The sequence below is a fragment of the Sinocyclocheilus rhinocerous genome, unplaced genomic scaffold (assembly GCF_001515625.1).
Source record: "Sinocyclocheilus rhinocerous isolate Xijiao unplaced genomic scaffold, SAMN03320098_v1.1 scaffold1708, whole genome shotgun sequence".
Lineage (NCBI taxonomy): Eukaryota > Metazoa > Chordata > Actinopteri > Cypriniformes > Cyprinidae > Sinocyclocheilus > Sinocyclocheilus rhinocerous.
In genome coordinates this window covers 299,537-321,543 of record NW_015648635.1, presented here as the reverse complement: position 1 = coordinate 321,543, position 22,007 = coordinate 299,537, and the positions used below count along the sequence as shown (strand labels likewise).

General features: G+C 40.6%; 1 protein-coding gene across 1 annotated transcript in view; it reads left to right on the top strand.

The window, feature by feature from the left end:
* The window catches only part of foxp2 (forkhead box P2), a 104,771-nt gene that overhangs the window by 46,086 nt on the left and 36,678 nt on the right, over positions 1-22,007 (top strand). The window contains exon 5 of the mRNA XM_016514831.1: positions 13,580-13,669. Coding sequence (XP_016370317.1) covers positions 13,580-13,669 — 90 coding nt within the window. The remainder of the gene's footprint in view (positions 1-13,579; positions 13,670-22,007) is intronic.

Below are 22,007 nucleotides of genomic sequence, written 5' to 3'. Positions count from 1 at the left end.
TTCACTATCAGCTTACATCGCTTTGACATATAGAGGCGTGCTGATTCTCGCGATGACACTGCAAGATATAAACCTCTCCGTGACGGATGTGCGTGCTCCGTTCCTCCCCAGACAACAGCAGGCATTATTCTATTATCACCAAAGAGAGCTCAGATCCTGGAGTGGTCATTTGTGTTTAGGCCACATAACATGTGGCTGTATGGAATTTACAGTGCGCCTGCAGTAGTAACTCCATTTCCCATCGGCCTCTCCAGAGACCAAGCGAAATGTCAAGCCGTGGCTTTGAAAGAGAGATCGAGTGAGGGACAGGACGGGGAGGGGGGTAGAGAGAAAAAGGAACAGAGTGAAATCTGCTGGAAACAAACACTCATGACCGTTGCTCATGCTTGGGCGGCACTATTAGCGTCATGGGGAGGAAACACCGGTCAAAGACGTGCAGGTGAAACACACACACCTTCAGCCTTAGTGTTATAAATGAAATGAGCCACGTTTGCACATTTAGGCAACAAGGGAGACTTTTTTTTTGTAACAGAAATATTTATATATAGCAGAGGTGCCCTTTTACCTTTCCAGTGCTTATGTAGTCCATCTTTTATTTTATTTTTCAAGTTGTTTTATACATTAATAATACCTTTTTACAGTTTTATAATTTTTTATTTTACTTTACAAATATTTCATACTTTGTATGCATATTATTCTATACTCTTATAAATACCCATCTGTTTTTAATGTATACTTTTTGTATTTTTTGTTTTATTTAATTTGATAACACTTTATTGACTGAATGGTGGAGAAGGGTTGGGACGAGTGGGATATTGGGAAATGTTATGACATTCTGAGCCCAACTGAGCACCACAGCTCAATGTGTTAGCGTAGGGGCTAACCATTAGGCCACGACTCTGACCAGCCGCTTGTGTTTAGCAATTACGTTTAACCTCAGTGTGTAAATAAAACTCAAGCAGTCGGCCAGTCAAGATCAATGACCACTTCACATCTCATTTACTGCTGTTTTGATGTTTCCTAACAGCCCTGCCTGCGGAAATTAACGGCACTGAAATCTATAACGGCCCTCAGGGCAGAAGCCTCCACTGGAGACAAAAGCGACATACTTTACACCATCAAATCACTGTTTTAAGACTGTGGAGCAGGTGATTATGGGTAGTGTAGTTCTTTTTCCAAACCTTGAGCAATGAACCAAACGCTGTATTTCTCGAAGCAGGTGATTCGGAGCAAAGCCCTCGAGAGCAAGGAATTTTTTAGAGTCGTCTTGAACTCTAACGCAATAAAAACATGGTGAGGAAACTGGAGCATCCTGAACCTCATCCTCCCAGTATCTCTGACAGCCTATGACACCACAAACCATTTAACAGAGCTTAAAAAGCTCACATATGCAGATGCCCGGCGTCTTAAGCTGACAACCAAGAGGCAGGATTTTCTAGAAGGCAGCTTTGGAGCCTTGTGAATTTAACAAGCATGTCTAGTATTACAGTTTCTCTCCAGTTTATCCATGAATAGTAACAAATCAGCCTGTGAAACGCCTGCCTGGGGATGTTTGTATGTGAAGGTTTTCCGGAACAAATATTAAAATGATGTAAATCTGGTTAAGGAGTTGAGGGCTACGATTGCTAGAGCTGTTCTCTCCCCCCGTTCCTCCCTCTTTCCCTCTTTCTATTTACTATGCACAAGGTAGTCAGATGTTGCCACTCTTCCACTTGAATATTTGAATTCCATAATGCTGGAAAAAGAGTGAGCAAGAGAGAGATCATATGAGTGGTGTCTGGCCTGGCTCATAGCTCACTGCCCCCAGACACTGAATACATATGTAAGAGACCCTCTCAGCTTGCAGCTCTTCAGGGCTTTTCAACAAATAATGTAAATAAGCCTGGCCTCAGCTCGCAAATACACAAGAGGCTTTTCAAATGCACGCACATGTCACTTAGCCCGGGCTTGCAGGCTTTCTCAGTGGGTGTTATTTCTGGGGGCTCGTCCGGGTACATTTATCTTTAAAGTGTAGGATCGATGCTATATCCCCTCTCCGTCACTGTCATTTCAGCCCGAATATCTCCATCACTAGCCAGAGAACCACCGAAAGTGTTAGCATGCTCAAAGAATGAGAACTAGCAGCATGCACCACATTGTGCGTGAACACTGTGATAAGGAAATGCTGTCGTTGTATGCAAAACATGAATTAAGGTTGTTTGTGAGGCTTCATGCTTGATTTGACGCTAAGCTGATATTGCTTTCACGCTTAAATCTTCCAGTGCTACTCCATTTCAATTGAAATGTGATTGTTATTGCTAGAGGTATTTACCAGTTATTTGATGCATGAATTTGCCCGCTAGGTATTTCCGCAGTTGTGTGGCAACATCGGGTGCTTGTCTCAGTTTGGCTTAGCAGAATCTGTTAAGAAGTTGCTACTAAAGCAATTAGCTGTGATTTTTACCACGATTAAGACGTTTTGGGGAGCTTTTATAAAACACTGACAACAGCAATATGATCAGATACTGTAAAACCAAGTTTTATAGTTAATTAGCTTAACTGCTTGATTTTGTTTGTGCATTTTGTCTGTGTGGCTTTATGTGGCTCATCCAGTCTTATTTTATAGCCAGAACTATCTCTCTTTTATAATTATATGTGATATACTTCATCTTGTGTACACAAGTTGTGGTTTACAGTGCCAGGCATGCATGTTCTTACATGTGACCTCTGTCATTTCTTTTGATGTAGATTGTTTACACACTTCTTTTTAACACCCGACGTAATAGTCTAGTTATGGTCAGACGTGTTATGAAGGGAGTGATGATGCTTTAGGGATGTTCATCAAAGCATAGAAAAGGAAAAAAATTTGTGAGAAAAGGAGGGGGATTTCTCTCATGGTCAAACTAAGTGAACGACATTGTGATAAATTTTCTTGTTAGGAGAAATTACATCCACTAAGTTGAGCTACCTCAGCATGAAATTGAAAAAGAAGCAATTCTTGGCCATTTCCATTCTTGATTCAATGAAAGATGTAGATTAGCTGTTGGGAGGGGGAGGGAACTACAAAAGTATGACTTTGTTCACGCTAGAATTGCAAAATAAACCTAGTAAAAAGCCATATAGGCCTGTCAAAGGGTTTGTTTACGGGAGCGAGTGTAGTCAGGCAGTTAGCTGATTATAGCAGATACATGGCATGTGAATACACAGAGCCGACGTGTTTGAGTGAACACATGTTTATCTGCGCATTGAATGCATCTTAATTGCCGCACGTCTAGGGGTATGTGTAACAATCCATAGCTCTTTGTAATCAGCATGAAACCCTTAGAACATATCTGTCTCTCTCACTGAAACGTTGACTGATAGGCAGCGTATGTCAGGAGGGAAGATAACTCTACCCAAGCTCAGCTCACTCAAAAGGTCAGGCACGCACTGTAATTGGAATATTCACAAGACAACGGCACGCTGGCACACGTAGCCGGGAGGGCCCGGGGCCCCAGCGCTCCGTCAGCAGGGAGGATTGACGGAGATGCATTGGCCCACCACCAGCTAGATGTAACGCTATTAACTCCACTGATCTGCAGCGCAGCCCGACGCTCATTGAGATGGGCCGGGAAGATCCATCACCCGGGCTGAATGGACTACCGGCCCACCACAAACTAATGACAGTTGAACACTCAGGTAAATGGACTGAAAACAATAGTTTGTCTTCACCTGGAGTGGATCGTGCTCTTGTAACCCGATTCCATTTTGTGGTGATCATTTTTCCTGGGCTATTGAAAAGCGATAATGTCGGAGCTCCATTTTTGAGCTTCCTTCAGCACGTATTTTCCAGCTGGAGGAGAAACCGCATATTGTTCCACAACATGCCGTTTGTGGTTAGTTGCATGGTAATCAGGGGTTTGTGCATTACATTGAAGGTCACAAAGGGGCCAGTCGACCTTGTGTAACAGTGTAAGAGCTCACTGTGGACCACACATACACCCTCAGACATATACTGTTGACTTTTAGAGTGCTGCCAGGAGGGTGATCAGGCGATATATACAATTACCTAATGAGGATATTTCTCATACCCCTAGGAAAGATACTACATACTAACCCTAAATATACACCTAAAAGAAAATGGATTTGCATTTTTAGAACTTTCCTACCTGGAATACATATGTGTATGTTTCTGCACGAGACCCGTACAGTTTGTTTATCATCGTAGTCTTGTCTATTGCTATTGACACCCTGCACAAACACTTTTTTTTTTTTGTCAATGGGACTGAGAGGCGAAAGAGAGGCGTCTCTTTCCCCTTCTGCAGAGAGTCTATACTTTGCCTCTAGCTGTGTACTCTGCTGTCTGAGCCTCTTAATAAGTTCTTGTCAACAAATGCTATGCCCAAATGGCGAACAAGTCCATTCGCTCGGCCTGACAAAAGCTCTGTGCTATTCTTTTCCTCCTTTTTTCCTCTGGCCTCACTCTAAATAAGTGTGGAGTGTGCTCTCTCTCGCCCCTGAATGCGACATTTATAAAGAGGTATTCCTCCGACCGTGTGACGCTCAGTGGCGTGGAACTGCGAAAAAGAGATGGATCATAATCACTTGAAAAAGAAGCCTAGTGCATCGAGCACATGCTAGGAAGTAGGGACTCATTCGCCGACTCACTCTTCCTTTATTTCCTTCGCTGACCTGCACTTGCTGGCACGTGTTGATGGTATAAGTGAAAAGCAGTCTCCTTTCTTGCTCATGCCTCTGTAAGGAATGCAGATAAAAGGCCCAGTAGAGTCACCTTATCTAAACCCAGATGATATACAGCAGTTGAAAGCAAGGGCTTTACCAAAGCCTGCCATTGAGAAGCAGGGAGAAATCGAATTTCATAAGTAAAGAAACCAGACAGAGATGTGCAGAAACAATGTCTGAGCTCCCAGAGAGATACAGAGAGGCACTTGGTTTCAGAACTGATCTGTGATGCCTCTTTATGATGTTTAAGCATCTTTAAAATTAACCTAAAGAGATTATATGATACCAAAGTTTACATTTTTCTAAATAAAATGAGTTGTTCCTGTGCAAATTGTACTTTTTTTTCACAAATGTTGTTGTCCATCAGTAAAAATTGTTATAATCCAAAAGAAATAGCGTTGTTCGATAATAAGCAAATGTATCTTACATTTTTTGCTTTTCAACTTTTTTACTATTTTGCTTTTTAACTATAAATTGCATTTTTAGATGTGTGAAATATATTTAAATAATACTTATTAAATATTTATATATTTTTAGAATTGTAATATTTTTAATAACATTAAATAATATATCAAAAAATACTTTTAAAATTTATAAATTGAAATTTATAAATTAATCAATAATATTTGTTGAGGCAAGTGAAATGTTGGCAGTGCGATTTGAAATCTCAACTGGCCCAACTAAGCAAGCAGAGAATTCTTATTGTTGAATAGCACACCTTGAAGCAGGGAGAAATCGAATTTCATAAGTAAAGAAACCAGACAGAGATGTGCAGAAACAATGTCTGAGCTCCCAGAGAGATACAGAGAGGCACTTGGTTTCAGAACTGATCTGTGATGCCTCTTTATGATGTTTAAGCATCTTTAAAATTAACCTAAAGAGATTATATGATACCAAAGTTTACATTTTTCTAAATAAAATGAGTTGTTCCTGTGCAAATTGTACTTTTTTTTCACAAATGTTGTTGTCCATCAGTAAAAATTGTTCTTATTGTTCTTATTGTTGAATAGCACACCTTTCCTTAACAAGCTTAATGAATTTAAGTATCATTCATGTTTGTAGCATGAACTGCTATACACCAAAGTTTAAAACTAGGGATTGTTCAGGTCACTTTAAGCAATAGTAATTGTGATGCTCATCTTAGCAAAAGCAACTAATCAGAGTAGAAATTGTTAATTTTCCTCCCGCTCTTTTCAGTACGTTTCTGGATTTCTATGAGATACAGATGTTGTTTTCAGTACGGGGCCCCTGCCATCTAATTCCCTCCACAGGTTGCTGGCAATACTGTAAACTGTGGTCCAGTGCAAAAGTGCGGCGCAGATTTGCGAGAACCATCCATAACGGTGTCTGCAGGAGGTGGGAAGCGTATGAATGTTTGTGGTTGCAGGGAACGGTGGAAGCCGACTCTGTTTGGCCTGTTATTGCTGGCACTGTTTCCCCAATGAGGGCCACACACTCACACACACACACACACACACACACAGGCAAACACACACATCACTGTTGTCTGTGCATACACACTCACCCTGATAGGCCAGACAGACTCATGTTTTGTCTCCTCGCACTTGAAAAAATAAGTGTGAGGTTACACAATGAAGCAGATCTCTGTTTTCTCTTTTTCCCTCACGTAAATGCCCAGCTTTCTGGGGTAGAAATGAGCGAATTCATCTCGAATTCACCAGGGAGGGCTGAGCTATGCCTCTGTGTTTACAGTGGCAGAAAGTTAATATAAATTTTCATCAGAAGGGGAAGTTTACACATATGATTCTATTTGTCCTTCATTATTAGCACCTGAGACTGGGCTGGGGAAGCATAATTGTCTACAGACACAGGCCAAATAGATGCAAGGGGAAGGCAAATAAGCACACCCCAAAATAATTTTATGGTTGTGTGTTACAATCCCTCTCCATGGGATCCTTAATCTAGAAAATCAATAAACAAGAAGCGAGCGAGTGAGACGGAGATGTGAGGCGCAGAGCAAGGAAAGACAGGAGCTGCGTACGAGAGATTGAGAGGAAAAGGCTGGAGAAGGAATGAAAGGAGAAAAAGAGAGAGTGCAGCTCACAGAAGCCCATTGTTCTGCCGGTTAGCTCGCGCTTGGCCCTGCAGCTGAGGAGCGTCTCCACGGACCGGCCTGCGAGCTGCACACACCGCTGATTTATTGAGTCATACATAAAAACACTCATTATTCCCACATCCTTTTCTCTTGTCTGAGAAGTATGGCGTTTGGCTGAGGAAAAACACTCTGTGTCTGTATCCACAATAACTGAGATCTCTCTCTCTCTTTCTCTGTCTCACTCGCTCTCCTCTCCTCATTTTTTATTTGTGTCGGCTGCTGGAATGGATGCTGTGAGCACACGTCTCATCCTTACTGGACATGTTGTGTCTTGGGCTGTTTTCCCACTTGAGTCCTTTTTAAAGAACTAAACTCAGACCTCACAAGTCAAACTCTTTTATTTGTTACATATGCCCATGGTGGATAGACGGGGTTTTCCTTTAGCTAAAACCAGAAAATGAAGAAGAAAGTTAGACTAAAACAAGCAATAAAACAAAGGGTGATGTATTTTATTTATAAGTAAATCCAAAAAAAAAATCCAAATGAAAGTGGCAAGTTACTAATAAGTCTGGCTTTAAAAGTGGATTCAGATTGTGTTGTTTTTTTAAATAATAAATGGTTTCTTTCTTTCTTTCTTTCTTTTTTTTTCTTTCTTTTGTCCTAATAATAAATGGAGCTTAATTACTTAAATTTTATTCATTTGTTATATTTTACCTGGTATAATTATTATGATTATTAATTTTCATCATCGAAAATACATTAAAATGTTATTATAATTTTAGGTTATTATTATCATTATTATTATTAAAAGTAATTTTCATCATCAAAAATACATTAAATAATATTATGAATATAATTTTAAGTGTGCTAATATTAAATGGAGCTTATTACTTGAAAATTTAACAACTTAATCACCTGCTTCTTGTCATGACGAGCCATCTGAGAAGGTCTAATTTTGATGTTATTCAGAGCGTTTACATAAAAACAAAATTCACTTCAAATGTAACATTTCCAGGTTGCTAATTTGAACTTTGTTTGTCTCTATAGAGCCAAATACAGCCTCAGTCTTTGGAGCTCAACAAGGCCGCCCAGCCTCCCTGATAAGCCTTGGTTCACTGTTGACTGGAGCACTAACACAGATCACAGCTATGGATGACCTTTGATAAAAGGCGGTCTTTTCCGCCCTTGTGTAAGTCAGCCTCCTCACAACAGAGGTTGGGACATTGTCCACAGACTGACCTACTGCCGTTGTGTGTCCAAACGGACCTTTAACGTGTTCAGCTGTCATTCATACTGACGTGCATCTGGCGCCAAACGTAGGGCCGCTGCAGGGCTGTTATGTCCTCAGCGCACGTCTTGTTTATGAAATCCGTGCCTGGAGCGACGCTTTCTATTCATGAGTGGCCTGGCCCCTCATCAGACCCCTATGTCCTAAACACACTTACATAACAGATATGGTGTCAATATTTTGCTGTCGAGAGTGGGGCCCTATCTTTGCACAGGCCGCGCAGACCACCGGCCAATCAGCTCTGTTTGTTTGTTCAGCTTAAACTGTTTGTCCTTTGTTTTTCGTGGCAGCCGACTCCTGCCGGCTTGATAAGGGTTGTGCTCTCTCACTCTCTCGCTCTATCTCTGTCTTGTTGTGCGTGTTTTCCATAAGCCAAGAGTTGATGTGCCCTCTGCAACTGCAAGCCCAGAGATCTTCTGAAGCACAAAACTTCCAACAAAACACGTGTAGCATTCTAATCTAGAGTTGTTCGGATATGTGTAATATATAATTATTCACGGTATTTAGAAGTGCCCACGATAACAATATCGTGCATACTCATTACCGTGATATATCGCATTACCGAATACCGGCACAAGTCTAGTCTACACAAAAAAAAAAAACATTATGATTGAAATAAGGACATTTGGAAAAACACCCCGCCTTGTTGTGGACCAACATTCTCAACAATCCAGATTAATCCACTGCGTTTCCGTTCTCAAATAAACCTGCTTCCCTTAGCTAGTTTTTCACTGTAACATTTGTTTGTCTCGTTCGGAGGCCGACTCCGCAACGAGATGAAAAGCTCAGTTCAAGTGCTGATCCTGGGGAACGAGGATGCATTTGTAATGATGTGCCAAGCTGCAACTGGCTGCTAATGCTTTTCATGCTTGTTTTAGCACTAGGAACGTTGCGATGTATTCCTCATTACCCCTGTGTTAAGTGTAAATACAGACTGCCTGGTGAAAGGGGTGAGAGAGTTGACATATGTTTCTTTCGCCTTTCTCTTTTTCTCTCTATTAACGTAGCCAAGGAACGCCTGTGTAAATATGTGTGTTTCTTCCCTCCGTTTCGTATAATAGTGACCAGTATCGCCTTTCCCCCTCGACCTCGCTATCTGAAACCAATTACAGTAGATCCATTTGGGCAGAATCGTATTTTCATAAGGATTGTGAAGCCCTTGCAATCATGTGTTTGTGTGCGTGTCTTCCGTGTGCGCTTCATTGTACTGAATGTGCAAGTTTGTTTCTTTCTGTTCTTTTTTCTCCCCCTCCCAGTCCTTAGAGATAGATATCAACATCAAATATGTTCCTGAGTGCCTTGTTATTTACGCTCCAGCCCGGGTTCTCCTTGAGCTCCTAGCTCTGAGGAATGTGATGCATTGTGCTGTTTATACAATGTGTGCATTAATGGATGGCAGCCTGCGTTTCTTCTGCACAGCAACAAAACTTATAGGACGAAGAAAAGCAAAGCAAAGCAAGCAGCTTCCAGCCGTCCAGCAAAACTTCAGTGGTTGCTTTGCTTTTGTTGAAACTGGAAAGCACCTAATATGCCTTTGTGTTGCATTCTGGGTATTTTCGCACAAGGGCGAATATCAGCTTTATAATGCGGTGTTGTCACTAATAAGGAATGTTTTTGCAACATTACAGGACAAGGACAGATGAACAGTTCTGCTGGAAACATTAAAGGAATTGTTCAGCCAAAAAAGTGAAAGTTCAGTCATCATTTATTCACCCTCCCTCCGTTATTCCAATCCTTTAGGACTTTCTTTCATTCATTGAACACAAAAGGAGAATTTTTCTGGTCACTCTTCCATATAATGAACATGAGGACTGAGGCTTCCGAATGGCAAAAAAAATATCATTATAGTAGCCCATACGGCTTGTGCGCTTTATTCTTCTTTAATCAGTCAGATGCAAAATTATGCCATCTTATGGACTGTTTACCATTGTGTTTGGATCATCGAATTCAAGAACCAGGTCAGTCCAATTCAAATGAATGGTGTAGACTGGTTTTGTGAACAGATTCAATGAATCTGATTCATTTGTTTATGAATTGGCTGTCTTTTCAGTCTGTTCTTTACACAAGAATATAGAGTCATGTGGACTACTTTTATGCATTTATGGTGCTTTTTTGCCTTCTGAAGCCAGTTTTATGTAAAGAACGAACTGAAATTTCAGTGGATTCATGAACAATTTAATCAGATTTATTGAACCTGTTCACAAAATTAGTCTAAATGATTCATTGAAATCAGATTTGTCTGATTCTGGAACTTTTATTGTCACTTTGCAGCTTACCAGTTTCCATTCACCTTTGTTATATTGAAAAAGTGGCCCAGAATAGTCTTCAAAATTTTGTGTTTCAATGAAAACAGAATGTCACATGGGTTTGGAATGAGGGTGAGGGAGTAAATAATCACACGATTTTAATTTTGGGGAGAACTATCCCTATAATATGCAAAGTGGAGTTGATTACATTCCCCCACCTTCCCAGTGTTCACGTTCATATTGGAAAAGCCATTAAGCTGCTCCGTCCGTGTGCTGTGGGAAGTGCCACTCTCCTGACCTCTACTGTGCATTGAATGACTTTGTCCTTTTATTCATCAGAGGACAGCGAGTCCGTATCGATCGGGGCTCGGATAAACATTTCCTCCCGTTAATTGTTGTGCTAAAGCCATTAGCCGACCCTAAAGTCACACAGTCACAATCACCGCTTGGATGGGCATGAAATCTCCTGCAATTTACAATCTCATCCACGCGGTCCTGCCGATAATGACTTGGTGAGGGTACTTATAAGTCACTCATGCATCCTAAAGTACCACGAGGACCATAACTAATCGATAAATGCGTCTTTTAGAACGGAAAAATAAAGCAGGGTGATTTGCGTTAACTTTCTCCGCCAACTTAGTACGCTACTTGATTAGTTTGCAAAACATAAAACCTTGTTGTTTTTTTTCAAAAACGTATCCGGTTAGACAAGTATGCCCCATTCAAAGTGCAAGACTCTGATTGTTGTCTGTTTGGTTCGTTCAAAGACAGGACAGGGAACTGATTTGAAGTAGTCCAGCTCTCCTCCACATCCTGGTGTCCCCTGAAGTATCAGACAAGGGCTGTGTGTGCATCAGAGGAGACAGATCGATGCTGTTAGGACCCAGCGCCACTGTGTTGTGTTTGTTTACCAGGAGCTCGGAGAGCCTGGCTCCTCACTGCACAGCCAGACAGACAGTGGCAGCTCCTCGCCCTGTCTCTTCATAATTGATCAGGGGGATGACTGCCTTCCCAGTGGGTTAAGACGTGGCAACTTTTCCCCCATCTCTCTCTCTCTCCCTCTCTTCCTTTCTCCCTCACCTCTCTCTCTCTCTCCTTCTCTCCCCCTGTTTGCTCAGCATCTCAATGTACTAGTTCAAACATTGTTCTCACCAGCTGGCAGAGCAGTGCCATATGCACATCCTGTCAAGGCAGCTGTTGTCATGGATACTGGCAAGCACCAGGAAATAAAACAAGGCCTTGATTCTGCTGGAAGAAGTGTCACTCTTTATCTGAAGGAGGGTTTTTTTTTTTGTTCTTCGCACCCCTCGACCTTCTCTCTCCTCTTTCCCGACAGATGAAACACATGTGAAGTTATTGTGTTGTTTATATTGCTTTATTTATTTTGTTGCTTTCTCCTTGTTTCGAGGAGCTGAGGCCGTCTGTGGCTGTGTTCACAGAGTCGTTGTTCACTTCTGTCTACGGTTGACATACAACTCCAGGAAATCTGGAAAGAGTTGTTTTCCTTTGAAGGCATGTATCAGTATTCCTGTAGGTACATGAGGAACACTGTAAGGTACCTCATTTCAACCTAACTGGCATCAGGCTTGCACACATATTCTGTAAGGTTTTTTTTTTTTTTTTTTAAGAAAAAAAGATTATTAAAAAATGTTTTTACATTTTCTGAAGAAAAAGGAACTGATGGTTGCTTATGCAAAAGTTGGTAGGATATTGAGGGCGAGTATTTTTAGGTGGTTGCTAAGTTGTTCTGGGTAGTTATTAGGTGGTTACTTACTGGTCCAAATCTAAAGAGCCCAGAAATGGTGAATGGTTGCTAGGGCATTTCTAGGTGGTTGCTAAGGTGTTCAGAATGCTTGTTAGTGCGTTGTTACAGGGACATAGTTGCTAGGAAAATTTTAAGTGGTTGCTAAGGTGTTGCTAAGTGATTGTTAGTCCATTTCTATGGGGACGTTGGTGAGACATTTCTAAGTGGTTACTAAGGTGCTATGAGTGATTGTTAGTGTGTTGCTAGAGTGGTTTGGGATGGTTGCTAAGGTGTTCAGGGTAATTGTTAGATTGTTGCCATGGTGGGTGGTGGTTAGGGCATTTCTAGGTCATTGCTAAGGTGTTCAGAGTGATTGTTAGTGTGTTGCTATGGTGAGTTGGGTGGTTGCTAAGGTATTTATGGTTGGTCACTAAGATGTTCTGAGTGTTTTTATGTGGCTGTGGCAATGTGGGTGGTTGCTAAGACACAAAATATTGTTTACATTTTATGAAGAAAAATGAGTGATCAGTCGCTGCTATGTTGCTAGGGTGTAGTTGGTGGTTGCTAGGGTGTTGCTATGGTGATGTGGATGGTTGCTAAGGCATTTCTAGGTGTTTTCTAAGGTGACCTTAAGGTGATAAGGTGAGTGATTGTTTTTTCTAGGTTCATTTTTCTAGGTTTCTTTGTTCATTTCTAGGTGGTTGCCAGGTGGTAGCTTACTGGTCCAAGTTAAAGAGCCCAGAGGATTCACTCATACAATGTAAATCTATATGATTTTTTTTCCCCTGTGTTTTCACCAGCATGCCATAAATCATTAGTTTGATCCCCTATAAACAAAAGTAATAGGTCTCATTCATGTCTGTAGCACAAACAGGATGAGTTAAAATCTAAAGTTTAGGGTTAAAGATTTGAACAAACCCCTAACACTAAGTAGGAGCAATAGGGACGCTTGCCTTAGCAACCAAATTTTCTTGTATTGTTATATGACATTAGAGAAGTAGTTATCTGGTGTGATTTGGCAGAGAAGGGCCGGCGTCACCCCTGTGCTCAGGGGCCCAGCTAATGCTCAGCTCCTTGTTAATTCACTCCTGAGGTAATCTGATGTTGATTTTGTCAACTTTAATTACAGCTTCTAGGAACACTTCATGTCGCCTGCCTCTACTTCAAATTGATATTATAAATATGCAAATGGGCCGGTAATTTGCAGAGAAGTGGGTATTTCAGCTGAGCACACACTAGACAGGTCAATACCACTGACACTCTCTGTGTGTGTGTTTTTTTTACCCCCTCATGCTCTTCAGAGGTGCTAGACAAACTGTATTTATCTTTCATCACGGCTTCGTGGATTATCATGAAAAATGTATGTCTGAGAGACGCTTCATGGCTCATCAACAACAATGAATAGTGTAGTGGATTGAATGCGCCGGGTTGATGTCATCTTTCACAGTGTTTGATATTTGAGTGTGCTGGAGTTGAAGGGGAGGAAGAAGGATAAAAAAAAAAACTCATTTTGCGTCTCTTTTTCTCTTTTCTTTTCTTTGCAGGCCCTACGAGCAGCAAGGCAATTACTCCTACATCAACCAGGCAGTGGCCTGAAATCTCCAAAGAACAACGACAAACAGCGTCTGTTGCAGGTGAGCAGTTCCTCGCTAATCTCTTAAGTCCATCCATAATACATGGGGCTCTGGAAAAGATTTCCTCTGTTCCAGCTACTCTGTTTGATTTGGCAATGTAATTCTGGAGCTGTCAGTAAAATTTCAGCCTGTCAGGCCTGCCCTTCTCCAAAAGAAACCAAACAAAATACCTCACACCTGAAACCTTTCTGTTGTCTACAGCTACATTACCTCACCTCCTCTGTTGGGCAACCTTGAAATCTTTGCTGTGAAAAGATATTGACATATTAAAGGAGTATTCGGGGTTCAGTACCAACTCAATTGACAGCATTTGTGTCATAATTTTGATTAACACAAAAAATAATATTGACTTGTTCCTTGTTGTCTTGTTGCCTGGTTGCAGTGAGGCACTTACTATGGAAGTGAATGGGATTCATGTTTTGATGTGTACCTTATAATTTTTTTTCTGTTAAAACATGTATTATTTGTGCTATAAAGCTGTCATTTTAAGTCATTTTAGGGATTTAGGAGTTGCGTTATCATTGAATACAGAAGCTGTTGGTAATCCATTTTCTCATGCTAAAATCATGTTAACTCACATTGTTAACGTTTTGTGGTGAAACAATGAGTTTAAACATTTATGGATTGGGCCTCATTCTGCAAAGTCCTTTTTTTGTGGTAATTAACACTATTAACGAAGAATAAAACGTTTTCGGAAACTTTCTATTGGATTATTTACAGTACAATCCCGCAAAAACCAAATAGCAACTCTTCCTGGCTTCTTGTAGCATTGCGTATTCTAACTAGCTGTCATTTGTACCCCTCCAAGATAATTTGCCATTATTGATTCCAGCTGCGCCACATCGCTATTGTCAGTGATTTAGTAAAGGTCACAGCAGCATCGTGCACGTCGCATCCCCTATTACCAGACCTGTTTACTTACCCACTGAGTGCCGATGTGTTATTTCTCTCACATCTCCACAATACAAAAGCGCCGCCTCAAATTATGTAAACGCTTGACATCTGCCAGGCTCTGTATTTTTAGGTTTAAATTAAGTGTGAGAGAGAGAGTGCCCTCCTCCCTGCTAATAAGTGCTATCAGCTAGCAGTGGTTTACTTCATTAGTACCCCGTGCATTTAATTAAAGGAAGGAAAATTGGCGCTAACCCTCGTTGTTAATATTTTCACAGAGTATAACAATGGCGACACCTTCTCCAAGAGTCACACCCTTTTGTATCTAATTATGCGAAAGTTAAAGATTTGGTGCCTTTCGCTTTTAATGTATTCAGGCCGGTTTGGGCAAATATGGCTTTGGATATTTGGGAAATCAAAGTTTTTCCTTTTGTTTTATTATTTTTCGCCTTCTGTGTGAAGATATTCGTTGTAAAGCAAAGCCTAGGTGGATGCACTTTCGTGTATCTATTGTAGTTTCGCAGCTGTCTGTATACTCAGGGAATGGATTCCCGGCACACAGCGTGACTGCAAATTGCCGTGCGATACTTCCTGAGGAATCCGAGTGATATTGGATGAGGAAGGTCTGTGATAACTGGTAGCCCATGACCGAGCCCCTGACTCTAATAACACCAGAGGATGGTAAATATTGAATATTTACATTTGCTTATGCCATCCTTGCCTCATGTTAGCCATATGAATCAATATGAATCAGGGCTTGTTGAGTGCTGTCTTCAGGCTGTAGTTAATCAATGATGTTGATCCTTTTCTGTATTGACTTATTCGGTGCTGTTTTAAATGTCTAAATGTCTAGTAATCCTTTATTGCCTCAAAACAATGTTTAAAGGAGTATTCCATGTTCAGTTACCCAATTAAGCTCAATCAACAGCCTGTTGATTACCACAAAAATTATTTTGACTCTTTTCTTAAAAAAAAAAGAGCTCTAAAGTTGTTTAAATCATTTTTACAGTTGTTTTAGGATTTATGGAGGTACATTTTCATAGCAACAGTTGTAAAATTGGATATAATTTTACACAGGTTAGAAAGCAGTTTTTCACACTAAAATCATGTTAACACCCATCTTGTTCATGTCTTGTGGCCGTACTATTGAAACTGTGTGTATTTTAACTTTTATACATTGGTTCCATTCACCTCCAATGGAATATTTCTGTAAATATCTTTTCTCTTTGATCGCTACACTTTTAAACACTTACAAAAACTCAAATACAAAAATGTACATGTACTTAGATGTGCCAAGTAACAAGCATTTTGAAAAATTGCTTATTTACATAAAAAAGTAAATGCCTGCTCGTTCCCTGACACTGATGAATCCGCCCCTTTCCCTGTCCAGGAAAGGCAGGGAAAGTGATCCATAGATCATGGCGTATAAATTATTTACTGCACATGCATCTAAGTGCTGGAGCTCTCAGTTTTAATTACTTGTATTAGTGTCTAAAGCCTGTCGGCTGACTAATTCTATCCAGCGCTTCATCTCGCGCTTTTGACATGCACAGAAGCCGCTTTTCCACATTTGCGTAATGTGACAGGTCTATTATTACCCCGTAAGCCCAGAGGAGAAGTCAATAAACACCTATTTCTTCCCTGTAAATCCTTGTGCCTTCTCCATGCTGCTTACAAGGATTTCCCAAGGCACACAACAGTCCTCTCGCGTCGTAGCGCCTCTCCCTCTTAGTGGCAATATGTCCTGTACGTTTTATTCACTGACATTTAAAACACAAATAAAAGACGAGAGGACGAAAGGGAAGGGGGATTACAGAAAGCTTGCGCGAATGGCAATTGTGTCTCCTGTCCTCCCAGTCAGCCCAGCTGCCATTCTCCAACTATAAGCTACATGCCGGTTTGTTTGTTTGGCTCTGTGTGCCGCCCAGGTGTCTCGTCCTGATGGCAAGATGGGCATTTAACAGTGTGAAAACACATGTTAGCGATACTGAATACTGACGAAACGGCGGTTAGAAGCTAACAGGAGGATGCTGAACAAACAGAGACATGTGGGTGTGTTACAATGGGCTGTTGTGGTGATATAATACAGCTGTCTAGGTGTCAGGAAGGTGTTTAAAGAGGTAGAGTTGACCTCTGACCTTTTGGCGGTGTGGACTCAGAGAGCGATATCTTCAGCATTAACAAGGTGAAACAACCAAACAAAGCAATTTTAGTTCACTAGCATGCAACTACGGTACACTCTACAGCGGTTGTGTCGGCGACAGAAACATACAGCCAATACTTTGACCTTTTCTTGTTCATTTTAAACCCAACACGCTTTGCTAATGGAACTTTTTCACAACCACACATCCTTCCGGAGGCTTCCTCGTTCCTGCTTTTGGGAAGGACAGCTGAGCGGCTCGTTGCTCGTGCGCATTCCAAGACGAGAGAGAAGTAGCAGATAGCTCAACCCAATCACTTCCTGAGCAGTGAGCAATCCTCCGAGTGTCGCCGATTTAAAGGTCAGCGACGCACAGCTCATCTGAGCGTCAGACTCCTGTGCCATGTTCCTTAAAATTCATCTACTCATACCACCAACTGGAACCGTGCACAAAACCGGCAGAATTTATAAAAGGAGACTCGTGCCCTCATATTATCATTGATTATTAACAGCATTCACACAACTGTAGGGTGGTGCACCATTCAGACGAGAATTTGGAATGCCTTTTAAATTCCATTTCAGTTGATTGGAAATTAATTTGAATTGAGGTCGCAAAAATTACAATTTGAATTTGAATGTAAGAAAGTAGAATTCAAATAAATTGACATTCAAAGAAGTTAATAAAACTAACTTAACTAGTGTAATGTGGGGAGCAATGGATGGCAGGTACGATGTGGATCTAAGAGCAAGACTTTACATAAAAACAAGGCAGGAAAGAGAATATGTACATCCAACAACTAACCAAATATAGGAAACACAAGGGATATTTATACAGGCTAGGTTGATGAGGGTAACAAGAAACGAGGCATAATTGGGGAGACAATCAAGGGGAACATGAAAGTCCAAACAAACAGAGAACTGGAAACGCAAGTTTTGGCAAGAAAAACTTTGAATGATTGCTTGATAAAGTCTTGTTGGAAATTTTGATAAAAGTTAAAAAACCATTGAAGTTCGAATGTTTATAGGCCTCATAGGTAGAAGTTTGTGTTTAGATTGCCATGAACGCACATCCTGAACGTACATTCCAATTAAAATTCCATTTCAGCTTTCTGTGAGGTGTGATCAATTCAGTTCAAATTCCAACAAAGTTCGGCCACTCCAAAACGATGGAGGAAGGAAAAACCGCTTTTGCAGATTTGTGATATTTGGTAACCAGGAAAACATCCTACTTTACACCCAGTAACCTGAGCTAGTGGGCAGTGTGTGTAAATTACAAGGGATTCGGTTTGCAGGGACTCACATTGCAATGCAAAGGAAGTTGAAGCATAACCCTTAGGCAAGAGCCAGTGGAACGGTGGGAGTGGGGGGAAAAATAGTGCCATGGCACCACTTTGATGTAGAAGCAACAACTGTACCTTCTGACAGAAGATGCATGAGAGTAATAAACCAGTTCCAGCAGCCCTTACACATGCAGTCTGATTACTCTGGCCAGGGTGTTAATTGGATCCTAACTGGCAGATCTGATACGTGTAGCCCTGTGGTGGGAAGTCTTTCCAAGTGATGAACTATAATTCAGCGAGCTGCTTGAAGCTTGTGTAATTTACTGTGTGTCACTTGACGAGGAGAGCAATCCAACAGACTCCCTATTACCTGCGCCATCACAAAGCTTTCAAGAGAGAAGAGGAGGGAGGCTGATGCGGAGTGAGCGTGAGAGACAGATTTCCCTGTAAATGCCACACGATGTGCCGTTTCAGATATGATAACTAACATATTTGAGAAAAACAAAGGAAGACAACTTTCATACTTGTGTAGTCTTCATTCTTATCTTACAAACTCTTGAAGATCACATTTGGTGGATATATTTTTTTCTTCAATAGTAGTCTTAGTCTTTTGGATCCCATTATGCATTTCAAAATCTTTTCTTTGAGTGGTTTTGTAGCTTGATCTCAACTATTCCTCACGTAGTTCCCTTCGGAAAGCACACTAGTCTTAACTTCCTGTAGTACACATTTGATCCCTCCCTTCATTCACAAAAATGAAAGTGTGGTTATCTAAATCTGTGTGGAAGGTCCATTGTATCCCTGTTAGATCTAACAGAGGCCACATCCACTCTGTCATCATTTGAAGTGCATTACACTTCCCATACTGTTTTGCTGAACTGTAAAATAAATTGATTTGGGAAAACATTCCTGTAATCTACTTAACTCCGATCCTGGGGAGCGTCCGCATTGATCTTATAATCCAAACGATCACTGTGTGAGTATGTGTGTATGTATGTTAGTGTGTTTCAGGTTTAGATTAGTGCAAGTATGTGTTTATGTTGACTCTTAAATCAATGAGCATGTGTATTGGTGGTCCCCAAGTAAAGCAACTCCATCAATAAACCCTTGACTGTGAAACCATTAATTACTGACTGAATTAGCAATCATAGCTTTACCAAAGTGGAAAGGTCAGAATCTTTTCCGAAGTCCATTCCTTGAGAATGAGATATTGAGAATTTGTGGAACAATAAGAGTCTGTTTCTTTCTTTATTTCTACCTCTCACTTTTTCCAACTAAAAAAGGATTTACCACTTAATTAACATGCTGTCCCTTTCTGCTAAAGTAATTGCCATCACCTATTTACCCCCCCTATTTATCTGAGCAGTGTCTCTGGCAAGTGGTTCTCTAAAGTGGCCCATGATTCAGCGTGTTCAGTCTGAACACGTCTGATCCAGAAACTTAATTCATCAAGAGAATCAAATCACTTCTGTTTTAGCTAGTTAGCACTTATATTAATTATAATTATTTAACACGGCTCTTTCAGACGTTGTTGTTGGCAGGGCTGTGTATCTGCAAGAATCTGGCGATGCAATATGCATCACGATACAGGGGTTGCGATACGATATGATGCGATATATTGCGATACTGTAAGCAAGGCGATATATTGGGATATTTCTTATATTAGGAATAGGATATAATTTTAGGAAAGCTGTCATTAAGAGCACTTCACCATATGCAAACCTTAAAAAAAAAAGTTATTTAACCAGAACACAGTGGGATTTGCATTTGCATTAATTAGTCCCTGTAACATTCAACGTCATTGAACCACTTTTTGTGCAGTATGAGTAAAGGGGGAAAAATAAAGTGCTTGCAGGATTCTTTAGTTAAATGTATAAAATGTAAGCTGTTATAAACAGACCATATATATATTTTAGATCCTGCTTTAAAGGTTCACAGTTTAAGTTTAAAATTGTAACATACCATGTCATAACATTTTGATCTGATCAAAAGAATTACATCTGCTTAATATCAATGAAAAATAAAGTGCTTGCTGCATATGGGAACATATGGGAACAAAGAACATGAAGAACTGTCTGAAGAACATGAGCACACGTGAACACACACAAGTGCGTGGAGAGTGTCAGTGTGTGAATGCGGTGGAGAAAATTAAATGCAAATTCACTCCAAAAGTAAAAGTGCGCTTCATGACTTACATCATATCAAAGTCTAGTTATGAACGTCAAGGATAAAAGATTTGTAGCTGTTTTAGTCGTTTAAAACACATCCTCAATTATCTAATTATGTGCAGCTTAGGTGCAGTGTTAGTCAAAAATAGACTAGGCGCCTATCTTTAGCAAAGCAGCGCAGAGAGCCGCTTCTGGAACGTGTTTTTTTTTTAAATATATATAAATATCGATATTGTGTTTTTGAGAATCGATACAGTATCGCCAATCAAAATATTGCGATATTCACATGTATAGATATTTTCTTACACCCCTAGTTGTTGGAATTACACCGATGGGACATTTGATGTGTTTTCAGGTACTGCAAGAAGGGTCAAGTATTGCGTTTTTCGTTCTTATGATGTGGAGTTGACTGCCGAGACCCGTTTTGGCATAGTGAGAGCCCTGTAATGATTTGCTCGTTCTTCAGGAGGGCCACTGATGTTTTCTCATCACTGACCAATTTAAAGCTATTTGTTCTACTCTCTCTCTCAGGTGCTGAGCCTCGTGGCGCTAAAGAGCAGGTCAATGGAGATCATCTTGTATTTGTAGTTTTCCAATAGAAATCAAAGCTTCATGGATTGCCATATTTAGACGTGCTTGTTGTTTAAAAGGAGAGTGAGAAACAGATGTCTGCTGATGGTCTGTAAGTAAATTTTCTCACAGCACAAGTGCTTCAAGTGCAGATGATTGAAGTTGATGCTTTGATTCGTGAAGAATGCCATTATCTGTGAAGTTTTCTAGCACTTGTTGGGTTGCATCATTGCCCCTCACAGTTGTATTCTTCATCTGGCATCCTGTGAGGGAAAAGACCAATTGTCTGACTGTTTACCGCTCGACCCTTCGGGAAACGCTCATTAATTATGCCCCGTCTTGGTGAAATCATTTCGGGGAGAAGCAATTCAGCCTCTGTTCCTTTCAATTCACCCAGCTTGTCAATCATCGCCCCCCGCAGTATCCCACGGAATGGAGGTGTTATATTCCGCCAATTATCATGTCATATACTCGAAAATGTAAATGAACGTGTGTGTAAAATTAAATTTATGGGTTGTCAGTGAAGAATAAGAACCAGGAGAGCAATTACTTATCTGCTTTCATCTTTCAAGCTCTGATATATCATGCAGAAAATGCCGGCGTTAAATGCTGGAATTAGCATTATGCGCGGCTCGGAAGTGAGTGGGACGAAACTTCAACTTTCTCATCTTTTTTTTTGTTTGGAAAAGCGATGAAATGAAGATGCGTATTATCCGTCGATCTGCTAAAAAGCTAATGAGAGGCTGAATGGCATATCCTGATTTCATTTTATTTCTTGTCGCCTTTGTCATTTCGAGTCTGTCTTTGGCAAATTCGAGGCGAAAATGCAACATCAGATTACACAAAGTCAGCTATGGGGGATAAATAAACTTAACGAATTGTTCTGAAATTTACATGTTTATTGTATTAGCCGCACCATGGTGCAGGCGAGGTGATCGTTCGTTATTCAGTCCGTAGCTCATTTAAATATACAAATAATGGGTGTAATGAGAACATCTCCTCTTGTATTTTCATGCTTTGGTCTTTATATTGTCATTTAGGCCGGCGCAGAACCCTGGCTGAACCTGGGGGTAATTACACATCACAAATGTGTCTTAAGGTTTAATAACATTGAAGGTGTAAGCATACATTTGCATAATTACATGCAGCTGTTTAATTTGTGACTTTGTTGCTTTGTTCCTTTGTTTTGTTTTTCTTCCGAAACCTCCTCCCTCGTCACAACTTTTCTCCCCCCAAAGAGAGACAGACAGACAGAAGTGAATTTGTGTGTGCACTTCCCTCCGTGGTGG